We start from the raw sequence: 12395 nt of genomic DNA, 5'->3' as shown, positions 1-12395 counted from the left end.
TTTGTCTTAACATATTTTACCAGATAACTTGATTCAGACCCCATTTTGGGGGGTACTATGAGAGAATAGGGGTGTGGATATAAAGATGACAAACATTGTAAAATATCTGCAAGACAAAACTCTTGAACCTAGTACATGTAATTACTTCAATTCATAAGCAAGTACCATTATTAATTATACATTTTGTACTTATTAGAAAAGGTATTTTCATGCTATATAAAGTTAGACCTTTGGGCAATTAACTATGTCTGACAGCAACAAGAAGTGTCAATGCAACAGTGAAATATCTCTCCACCACTCTGTCTCATACAGTTACAATAAAATTTACAACAGCATGAAAACATTGGTCAGCTAAGCCATACTGCATACTGATTTCCACTTATTTCAAAATCTTATATTCATTGAACTTGATTAAATCCTGGCAAGCAACCGTGGTTGTGCTTAAATAGGTAAATAAAAACACACTTCCTTTATTACTCAAGAGATGTGGGCATTGCTGGCTGATCTAGCATTTGTTGCCCATCCCTAGTTGCCGCTTAACATAGAAGAATAAATGTTATGCATCTCAACATTCACGTCGATAGACTTTTGCAATCAAAAAATGTAAGATGCAGTCAAATCACCGAAATGACAACAACATGACCTACTTTTATTTGAAATGAACTGTGTCCTTGCATATTATCATCATGCTTCCATATATCATATATACTGGTGTACAAGTTTATCCCCTAAATTTTGGCATAAAAAAACTATTTTTCATACATCTCAAAGTCCTCCACCCTACATTTTCAGGGATTAAACCTTGAAAAGATATAATTTAGTACTCCATCAAAAAAAACACTTCACAGCATCTGGCACCTGAATCAATGATGAAAACAATCAATTCCACTGTTTTGTCATCTGACATCAAGAACAAGTGCAACAGTTGTCCTGCACTGGAAAATAGGCAAGACATGCAATGAGTATACAGGATGAACTTCAAAATGCCAGCAAACAACACCATCTCTGAGACTGTAGAGAAACATAGGTCCTCGTAAAGTCAACTGGCCACAAAAATACATGGCTCACTATCAATCTTGTTTGGGTAATGACAAAATTTAAGACGATGGTGATATTTAAGCACAAAGCTCTCATCAAAGAGAATTTTTTTTAAAAAAAGCATAGCTATCCATTTTCACAATGGACGAAGACAGTTGCAAGAACTGGCTCGAGGGTCTGAGCTAAGAAAGTGTAGAAAACAACATTATATTGAAACTGACAACATTCAACAGTTATACTGCAGCTACTTTAGTAATTAGTTTAACATTTCTCACATTAAAGTCAGTCAACGTTAAGTGAGGACTTACTGGATGACCAGTAAAGACAAATTGCAACCAGGAAAAGCCGAGTATTGGGACAAATTGCTCAGCGATTCAAATAATCAAAATTGATTTCAAACGATTTGAACACAAATTGTTGCAATTAATTTGTTCCAGTATATATTTATATAGCACTGGATAAAACAACGTTTGTAATGTTATTATATATAACATTATCAAAAATATCCATTGAAGCAACATTTTCTAACGTTATAAAGGTTAGAGAATTAAAAAAGGGATTTTTAAGTGTAGGTTTACTACATTACATTGTGATGGTCTTTGCTGGAGTTTATTTAGGCTCAAGTCAAGAACACGCATCAATGCATGAATAATATTCCCAGGTAAAAGTCCACGTTGACACTTTGAATTTCATTCCAAAAAACTGCCCTCAAATATTTGACTTTTGCAGGGTCTAAGGTATGTGAATAACTCTCAATTATAAAAGGACTAATTGCATGACTTCAATGCACTCCTAAGGAGGAATACCTTTTCACTTTAATGGAATTTTTGGAAAACCTGAGAAGGTAGTTTAGAATTTTCAGTTTGCTATATTAGATCTCTGACATCAGGAAATGGTGGTCCAAACATGCCATTAAATCCAGTATGAAAGTAAACTGGATGGAGGTTTGCTTGCTGAGCTGGAAGGTTTGTTTTCAGACGTTTTCGTCACAATACTAGGTAACATCACCAGTGAGCCTCCAGATGAAGCACTGGTGGTATGGCCTGCTTTCTATTTATGTGTTTAGGTTTCCTTTGATTGAAGTTATTTCATGTTCTGTTTCTAAGGGGGTGGTAAATGGAATCTAAGTCTGTGTATTTGTTGATAACATTCCAGTTGGAGTGCCATGCTTCTAGGAATTGTCATGCATGTCTCTGTTTGGCTTGTTCGAGGATGGATGTGTTGTCCCAGTTGAAGTGGTGTCCTTCCTCATCTGTGTGTAAGGATACTCGTGAGAGTGGGTCATAGCTTTATGTGGCTCATTGTGTTCAAGCTAGTTTTCTGCCTGTTCGTCCAATGTAGTGTTTGTTACAGTTCTTGCAAGGTATTTTGTAAATTACATTAGCTTTGCTTGTTGTCTGTATAGGGTCTTTCATGTTCACTGGCTGCTATTTTAGTGTGGGAGTGGTTTTGTGGGCTACTATGATGCCAAGAGGTCAGAGTAGTCTGGCAGTCATTTCTGAGAAATTGGCGGACAGTGTCAGCAACAAACCCAAACAAGCAGACAAAACACGTCAGAAACATTTATCTAAAGAGCATTAGGTATTACCCACATGCTGCAGTTCATGATTGAAAGAGAAGTCTTTATGAATATGAAAAATTCGAGTACTTAGTTACAATAGTGCAACAGTGCTAGATTTATTTTCAATCTTTGTTTATTGGTCAACACTCTTCATACGCCAAACCAGGCATTAGAAATCTCTGTGACTACATAATCTCAATTTTGACAGTAATGTATATCACTGGATACAAAAAAAATCCTGAATCAGGATTAGTGAACAGCATAATGGTATTATACGAAGAGTACAAAAACTTTCAATTTACTAATCAGTTAAGGCTCAAATCAATTTTGACATCACTCTCAATTCTTATGTGTTACAGTCCTTAGCTCGAATGAACTTCAAATACAAAATCTCACTTGTTATCTATCACTTGGGTGGCATGGTGGCTCAGTGGTTAGCACTGCTGCCTCACAGCACCAGAGCCTTAGGTTCGATTCCACCCTCAGGCGTCTGTCTGTGTGGAGTTTGCACATTCTCCCTGTGCCTGCGTGAGTTTCCTCCTTGTGCTCTGGTTTCTTCCCACAGTCCAAAGATGTGCAGGTTAGGTCAATTGGCCATGCTAAATTGCCCATAGTGTTCAAGAATGTATAGGCTAGATGTATTAGTTAGGGGAATGGGTCTAGGTGGGATGTTCTTCGGAGGGTCGGTGTGGACTTGTTGGGCCGGAGGGCCTGTTTCCACACAATAGGGATCCTATGATCACCCAATTACAGAAAGATTTCAATGGGTTTCAAATTGTAACAGCTAAAATACTGCATCTAGATTTTCAGAAAATGTTAAACAAATTCTCTATTATTCCATTTTTTTCTGGTCTTATTTTTAGAAGTTATCCACTGGCAGTGCAAAATAGGAGAAGATGTCCTGCAAATAAGTTATTTTCCGGTGTTGCGTTCATGTATTTATAAAGAACACCAATCTCATAAACTTGGGACAGAATAAATTACTAAAATATTCGATTTATCATGAATAATTCAGTTATGTTATGTCATTCCAATGTGTGCTTAGCTCATTTTTAACAGTCCGCTGAAGTAATTTGCTATTTTACAATAATCTTCCAATTGACGACTGTCAAGTAGCTCAATGACTTACCCAAGTAGCAGCTCAGGTGAACGATACCACCTAGTGGCCACATATTCTGTGTAATTTGCATTGCTGCCCTCTGATAAATTCCGAGCAAATCCTGTATTATAAGAAGCCACAAATGTGAGCATGTTATGTACAATCTCGATTATCCAAACATCAATTATCTGAACAAAATCTCAAGGTACCGGACAATCAGCATTGGCAACTCAGCTTTCGGTTATCAGTTAAATGGTATTATGGCGTGCATAGCCAAATAACCAACAAATGTTCGGATAACTGGCACTCAAATTACCGTTTGCTTCTGGTTATCCGAACAATCAATTAACTGAACAAAATACTCCCCGCCTGTTCCGATAATCGAGGTTCTACTGTAATCCGAAAACATCCAAATGATGTAGATACAATTTTTAAGACATCAAATATCTAAGACTTCATATAAAGACTGTTCTTCCAAAAAAGATTATTTAGGGTTTCAATAAAATTAGACAGATGAACAGGACAGGAACGGAAAGTTGTGTGAAATTAGTTTCAATAGAAGTTATCTTGTTTACTTATTTTTGGCAATCATATTTTGTTAGAAATCTTATTTTTATGCATGCATAGGTGTCAACATCAACAAGTCACATTTATAAATCACTTGAAACACAGCAGACTCCGAATGACAGCATCATCAATGTATGTTTTTGACACCAAATCACAGGAGGAACTAGCAGATGGTCATAAGTTGGTCAGAAAATAGATTTTACATCTTAAAGGTGAACAGTTACAGTGAAAAGGAAATTTAGGGAGGGAATTTTAAAGTTGTAACCAAGGCAGTTGATAGCAATGTCACCAAAGGCAGTAGAAATAAAATCAGGCCAGAATTAAAGTAGTACTGAGATCACAGAATCCCTACAGTGTAGAAACAGGCCATTTGACCCACAAGTCCACACTGACCCTCCGAAGAGTAACCCATCCAGACTCATTCCCCTAACTATTACTCTGCTTTTTTCACTAACTAATGCCCCCAACCTACACATCCCTGGACACTATGGGCAATTTAGCATGGCCAATTCACCTAATCTTTGGACTGTGGGAGGAAACCGGAGCACCCAGAGGAAACCCATACAGACATGGAGAGAATGCGCAAACTCCACACAGACAGTTGCCCGAGGCTGAAATCGAACTCGGGTCCCTGGCTCTGTGAAGCAGCAGTGCTAACTACTGAGCCACTATGCTGCTCTAATGGTTTACAGGGCACAGAAGATGATAGAAATATTCAAGACAAAAACCAGGGGAAGAACTGAAAACTAAAACGAGAATTCTAAAATTGAGAAATTGTTGGATTAGGATCCAGAGTTGATCAGCAAGCATGGATTTGATGAATGAATGAGACTTGCAGCAAATTAAAAGACTTGAATGACCACAGTTTATGTGTCATTATTTTGTGGTACGGAACCCAAGTATGAATTGTTGAAAATATAAAAAAAATCTTTATCATGGCTTTTTATCTTGCATTCATCAGGACAATTTCCAACAATACCATTCAAAGGAGAAAAAAACAATATTTTTACTGCATGACAGGAGAGTGCTGATTGATTGGTTAATACTTTCATGCAGAATGAACAAATTAATAATGATAGTTAATTCATAACTCATAAGATATGGAGCAGAATTCGGGCATTTGGCTCACCAAACCTGCTCTGCCATTTGGTCATGGCTGATATGATCCTCACCTTCATTTTCCTGCCTTCTCCCTAAAACTCTTCAACCCATTATCAATTAAAAATCTGTCTAATTGCTCCTTAAATTTACTCATTGTCCCAGCATCCACCATATACTAGAGTAGTGAATACCACAGAATCACAACCTTTGCAAGTAGTAGTTTCTCCACAACTCGGTTTTAAATTTGCTACCCCTTACCATAACACTATGACCTCTCATCTCCACGTCTGTTTTATCCGTACTTTTTATCAGTTTGAATACTCAATTTGTACTCCCCTCATTCATCTAAATTCCAGATAGTAGAGGCCTAAACTGTTTGATTTCTCTTCATACGACAAGCCCCTCATCTCTTGGGTCAAACTAGTGAACCTGCTCTGAACTGCCTCCAAAGTCACTACATCAAGTGTCTACTTCAACACCAATAGCATCCAGAATAAGGTGGGTGAACTTGCAGCATCGGTTGGTAATTGGGACTTCGATGATGTGGCCATTTCGGAGACATGGATAGAGCAGGGACAGGAATGATGGTTCAGGTTCCAGGATTTAGATGTTTCAGTAAGAAGAGAGATGAGGAGAAAAGAGGGAGAGGTGTGGCATTGTTGGTCAAGACAGTATTACAGTGGCAGAAAGGACATTTGAGGACTCATCTACTGAGGTAGTATGGGCTGAGGTTAGAAAAGGAAAGGAGAGGTCACCCCGTTGGGAGTTTTCTATAGGCCCCCGAATAGTTCCAGAGATGTAGAGAAAAAGATAGTAAAGATAATTCTAGATAGGAGCAAGAGTAACTGGATAGTTGTTACAGGGGACTTAAATTTTCCAAACATTGACTGGAAAAATTGTAATCCGAGTACTTTAGATAGGTTAGTTTTTGTCCAATGTGTGCAGGCGGGTTTTCTGACACAATATGTAGATAGGCCAACAAGGGGTGAGGTCACATTGGGTTTGGTACTGGGTAATGAACCAAGTCAGGTGTTAGATTTGGAGGTAGGTGAGCACTTTGGTGATAGTGACTACCATTCAGTTGGGTTTACTTTAGGAAAGGGATAAGTATATAACATGGGGCAAGAGTTATAGCTGGGAGAAAACAATTATGATGCGATTAGGCAAGATTTAGGATGCATAGGATGGGGAAGGAAACTGCAGGGGATGGGCACAATTGAAATGTGGAGCTTATTCAAGGAACAGCCACTGCAGGCCCTTGATAAGTATGCATCTGTCAGGGAGAGAGGGAAGTTGTCGAGCAAGGGAGCCATGGTTAACTCAAGAAGTTGAATCTCTTGTCAAAAGAAAGGCGGCGGCTTATGTTAGGATGAGACATGAAGGCTCAGTTAGGATGCTTGACAGCTACAAGTTAGCCAGGAAAGACAGAAAGTGAGAGCTAAGAAGAGCCAGGAGGGCACATGAGAAGACTTTGGCAGGTAGGACCAAGGAAAACACAAACTTTCTATAGGTGTATCAGGAATAAAAGAATGACTAGAGTAAGATTAGGGCCAGGCAAAAGTGAGGACTGCAGATGCTGGAAACCAGAGTTTAGATCAGAGTGGTGCTGGAAAAGCACAGCAGGTCGGGCAGCATCTGAGGAACTGGAAAATTGACAGACATGGAGATTTAAGGTTTCTGCTCTAACTCAAAAAGTTTAATTAAACTCCAATAAAACATGAATCATACATTTGCTATCTGTAGTCTGAAATTAAACTGAAAGTTATCGATAGCACTGATATCACCCTGAAGGCATCAAAACAATTACATCAAAATTGGATAAAACTAAAATAGGCACTTGTAAGAGAAACATGTAGCAAGGAATTCACATACTTTTACTTCGCCAGATCACAAATATTTGCTATGGAGAAGTTTGCAGAATGGGTTGGCCAAATGCACCTGATACCAAAGGCAGCACAAAGAGACAAATTGATCAGGCAAAAAAAGATACAGGATCGAAGTGAAAAAAATGAAAAATAAAAGAAAGCAATCTACACTGTGATGAAAGGTATACATTTTCTATACATTAATATCATTTTTTGAGTTCAGGATTTCAAAAGAGGCAAGATAGTTATTGATTATTTCTACGAGAATATTTTTCTTTAACAAAATGTCAGTGAGTCCTTCCACAAATGCTGTATTTGTTACCAAAGTAAAAAGTAATAGTAACATTGCCATAGTCCCAGAGGACCATGAAGCAGTAGTTCAACTTGAGGGTCACCTCAGGCAAGGAGGGAGGTTGAGAAGGGACATTCATGTTAACTTTAGCCAGTACAGGAATTGAACATGCTACGGTCATCCCTCCACACCACAGTCCAGCCAACTAATCCAATTGTCCCCCATTAGAAAGGAAGTGAGTATAGATACTTGTGGTGCTCATGGAAAGATGTCTATATTGCTGGGCCTGTGACAGGTGAGATAAACATGCGGAGGTATTTGATTTGTTTTCAGTTCAGAAGAATCTTTTGAATTTAGTTGAGTATGCAGCAGGATGAGTTTGTAATCAAGTTTAATTTCTCTCCAGGGAGGATTCAGGGCATTTCAGCAAACAAATCACCTCAGCAGAAGGATTTAGTTTGGGAACCTTTGAAACCAGGAGAGCTTGGTTAGAAATCTACAAGTTATTAGAACAAAGTTTAGGCTGAAACTTGTGAACAATCCATTTCTGCAGATTTGGAAAAGTCTCATCAAATAGTCTCCACAGTGGAAAGAAAAACTGTCAGGAGTCATTTAAGAAGAAACCTAAAGAGTTGAGCTGGGGTGTAATATGCTTGGGCTGGAGTCTCCATAGAGGGTAGTACTGGGAAACAAATTAAAACTTTGTTCTCCTGTATGTTTTGAGATCTTTCTATCTTTTATATTTAGAAAGCGTTCTTGTGTAATGAACCCATGTTCTCTTCTTAAAGAAAATCTGCCATCTGTGAATATGCCTCAGGGATTAGAACACCACATTAAATAATTAAACAAGTTAAAAAAAAAACTAAATCTGGGATCTGACATTGTGAATTGTACCACCAGGTGGGATTATAAGAATATTTATGCTGGATGGGGTGTGTTAATTCAAGTAATGTCATGGTTAATAATTTTAATCTCTACTTTGATTTGAACCGCAAAGTTATGAGTTTCCTAATGTCTGTATAAGTTTAATCAGAAAATAGACCAATCCAACAGACAAACAGCTTTCAGGTTCAATTCCTGGTCACTTGGTTGTGGAAACAAAAGATTCCGGTTTTCATGGAGTCAGAACCTCCAAACACTCAATTCTTCAGGAGAATGCAAGAAAGGAAGAGCATTAAAATATCAGAGTGCAAGTTATGCAATAAAATTCAATATTTGTTTTGGACAGCGGTCAGCAAAAATGTATGCTCTAAATAGAAACACGCAAAATTAACTTTAATTACCACTCTGTTCCAGCACTGCATGAATTTCCGGGGATGACTGCTGCTGTGAAATTTTCTCAATAAGTTTAATGACTATTCGTTGCACTCTTCCTCTCTCTTCCCTTAGCTATATGGGTATCCAACAGTGAGGATGTTGGAAACTTACCAAGTCTTCAACTGGATTTTGACAAGAATCTATACCCTCTATATCCAACTTTCTACACACATCACAAGTTGTTGCAATTTGCATTATGAATGAATGCTAAGAGAAAAGGCTGGGCAGATTGACATTATACATCACTTTAAAGCTATGCCCTTTTCTGTGTGACTCTTCATCAATGCTATCTGTTCATGATTTTGAAAACCTCAATCAAATCTCGTCTCAGCCTTCTTCTCTGCAGGGAGAACAATGCCAACCTTCTCAATCTATCCTCATAATTAAAGTTTCTCATTGTTGGAACCATTCTTGTGAAACACTTCTACACTCCAATGCATTCAGATCTTTCCAAAAATGCAGTGCTCATAACTGCAGAATACTCCATCTGAAATCTAAAAATGTCTTGTACAAGTTCATCATCACTTCCGTTTTTGTACTCTTAGTCTTGGCTTTATTAATAGAAACTACGTTATGTTTCATTAACTGTTCTCGCCACCTGTCCTGCCATCTTCAATGAGACGTGCACACATGCACCCACATCCATCTGCTCCTGCACCCACTTTTGAATTGTATCCCTATTTTATACTAGCTTTCAATGTTCTTCCAACCAAATTGAATCATTTAACTTCTTTGCATTGAATTTCATTTGCCACTTATCCACCCACCACTTATCTACCAACTTGTCAATGTCCTTTTCGAATTCCACTCCGTCTTCCATGCAATTTACAAATTTTCCAAGTTTATCGTCATCTGCAAACTTTGATTTTGTCATCCCGTACACCAAGATCCAGATCATTTATATCAGACCAAGAAACATTAAACAAGAAGTATTCATAAGTACTCAATTATTCAATCACAATTTAAGACTTAAACAATATAGTACATTATAAGGCTACTAGCTGCTGAAAAATCACAATATATTGTGCTACACATGAGCAACATCAAGACGACAGGAATAATGACTGGATACTATTGAACTGCAGATACAAGGTTGATCTGTGGAAGAATAGGAAAGAGCCAAATCAGGCACGACACATTGGGGATGGGGTGGGAGAAAAAGAAATTCCATGAAGATGTGGGACTATGCAAAAACGTAGCCAGACAATTGTGAAGTGGCATTGTCATCTGCTGCACAGAGGGAAACGTCTTGGTGCAGGTGGTGGAGACGGGACTCCCAGGAAGAGGAGGAGGATGGCCCAAGTTCACTGAAATAAGTGAAGTAGCAAAAATGTTAATTGCAATAGTACTGGAAGAAGAATGATATCTGACAAGAGCAAATGTAGAAAGGTGATCAACTGCATTGTGGTGACCACAATTAACATAGATGGTGAACAATGAGGAGGAAAAATTATTATGGCAGAAGCAAGAATGAAAGTTTTCATCAAATTTTTCAGTTCATAAATAGATCTAGACTGATATTAACAAATTTCAAAATAGGTTACATAAACTAAGCAATAAAAGCAATTTAAACAAAATCAAATTAAATTCATCACAACCCTAAGCAATGGTGAATCAGGTACCATACAAAATACGTAAACACTATTGTACAACAAGTACATACAAGGTAGAAGCAGTGTAAATGTGTCGGAAATAAGGACAAAGGGTGTGTTCTCTGATTAACAGTATATGACAAGTCGCTGACTTTTGCGGCGAGTTCTGTTTTTGTTCCATAAAAATATTAATTCAGGGAAAAAATAACAAGATTTATACCACATCAAAGGAGAGTGCTGATTGCTGGGAAAGTGGACTCAGAGAAGGAGAAAGTGAGGACTACAGATGCTGGTGATCAGGGCTGAAAACGTGTTGCTGGAAAAGCGCAGGTCAGACAGCATCCAAGGAACAGGAGAATTGACGTTTCGGGCATTAGCCCTTCCTCAGGCTTATGCCCGAAACGTCGATTCTCCTGTTCCTTGGATGCTGCCTGACCTGCTGCACTTTTCCAGCAACACATTTTCAGCTCTGACAGAAGGACTGTGACAGAGGTGTTGGTATGGAGAATGCACCGATCAATGTTGCTTGCAAATCCAATCAGATCGAATGGATTGGTTGGAGAGACAATTAGATGCAATGAGAAATTTGCAACAACAATGGTATGTGATGGATGGCAGTTATAGGAAGGGGGGGGAAAGTCACAGATACAGTCACATAGATGGGTTAACTCCAGGAAAGGTAAAAGAGTTAGGCAGTTAGTGCAGGAGTCTTCTGTGGCTATCTCCATTTCAAACAAGTATGCGATTTTGGAGAATGTAAGGGATGATCGATTCACAGGGTAACGTAGCACGAACAGCCAAGTTTCTGGTATTCAGACTGGCTCTAATTCCCGGAAGGGTACTTCGGGTTCCAAGAGATTTATTGTGTTAGGGGACTCTCTAGTCCGAGGTACAGACAGACTGTTCTGTGGCCAGCAGTGAAAAATCAGAATGGTATGCTTCTTCCCTGATGCCAGGATCAAGGATGTCTCAGAAGGTGCAGAATGTTCTCAAGGGGGAGAGGAGCCAGCAAGAGGTCATTGTCCACATTGGAACCAAAGACATAGGTAGGGAAAAGGTTGAGATTCCGAAGGGAGATAACAGAGCATCAGGCAGGAATTTAAAAAGGTGATCCTCGAGAGTAGTAATATCTGGATTACTCCTGGTGCTGCGAGCTAGTGACAGTAGGAATAGGAGGACAGAGCAGATGAATGCATGGCTGAGGAGCTGGTGTACGGGAGAAGGATTCACATTTTTGGATCATTGGATTGCACCTAAATTGGAAGGGGACTCATATCCTGGCAGGGAGATTTGCTCGAGCTGCTTGGGACGATTTAAACTAGTAAGGTGAGGGGCTAGCATTGGAACCCAGGGAGATAGTGAGGAAAGAGATCAATCTGAGACTGATACAGTTGAGAACAGAAGCGAGTCAAACAGTCAGAGCAGGCAGGGACAAGGTAGGACTAATAAATTAAACTGCATTTGTTTCAATGCAAAGGGCCTAACAGGGAAGGCAGATGAACTCCGGACTTGGTTAGGAACATGGGCCTGGGATATCATAGCAATTACAGAAACATGGCTCAGGGATGGACAGGATTGGCAGCTTAACGTTCCAGGATACAAATGCTACAGGAAGGATAGAAAGGGAGGCAAGAGAGGAGGTAGTGTGGTGTTTTTGATAAGGAATAGCATTACAGCTGTACTGAGGGAGGATATTCCCGGAAATACATCCAGGGAAATTATTTGGGTGGAACTGAGAAATAAGAAAGGGATGATCACCTTATTGGGATTGTATTATAGACACCCTAATAGTCAGAAGGAAATTGAGAAACAAATTTGTAAGGTGATCTCAGTTATCTGTAAGAACAATAGGGTGGTTATGGTAGGGGATTTTAACTTTCCAAACATAGACTGGGACTGCCATAGTGTTAAGAGTTTAGATGGAGTGGAATTTGGTAAGTGTGTACAAGACAATTTTCTGATT

The 12395-nt window shown here is 38.9% G+C and overlaps 2 protein-coding genes across 5 annotated transcripts in view; one reads left to right on the top strand and one right to left on the bottom strand.

The window, feature by feature from the left end:
- Nucleotides 1-3595, top strand: part of LOC122554983 (retinoschisin) — a 74548-nt gene extending 70953 nt beyond the window's left edge. For both annotated transcript variants that reach the window (XR_015758920.1, XR_006313124.2), the window contains one exon: nucleotides 3463-3595. The gene's annotated coding sequence lies outside the window, so the exon portion shown is untranslated. The remainder of the gene's footprint in view (nucleotides 1-3462) is intronic.
- LOC122554982 (cyclin-dependent kinase-like 5) overlaps nucleotides 1-12395 on the bottom strand; it is a 155766-nt gene that overhangs the window by 58929 nt on the left and 84442 nt on the right. For all 3 annotated transcript variants that reach the window (XM_043700476.2, XM_087992991.1, XM_043700474.2), the window contains exon 8: nucleotides 3729-3819. In XM_043700476.2, coding sequence (XP_043556411.1) covers nucleotides 3729-3819 — 91 coding nt within the window. The remainder of the gene's footprint in view (nucleotides 1-3728; nucleotides 3820-12395) is intronic.

Source organism: Chiloscyllium plagiosum, unplaced genomic scaffold (genome assembly GCF_037043375.1).
Source record: "Chiloscyllium plagiosum isolate Xiang-an unplaced genomic scaffold, Cpla_swu_hap1 HiC_scaffold_12, whole genome shotgun sequence".
Taxonomy (NCBI): Eukaryota; Metazoa; Chordata; class Chondrichthyes; order Orectolobiformes; family Hemiscylliidae; genus Chiloscyllium; species Chiloscyllium plagiosum.
The sequence above is the reverse complement of the archived record's forward strand: the minus strand, read 5'-3'. Positions and strand labels throughout refer to the sequence as shown.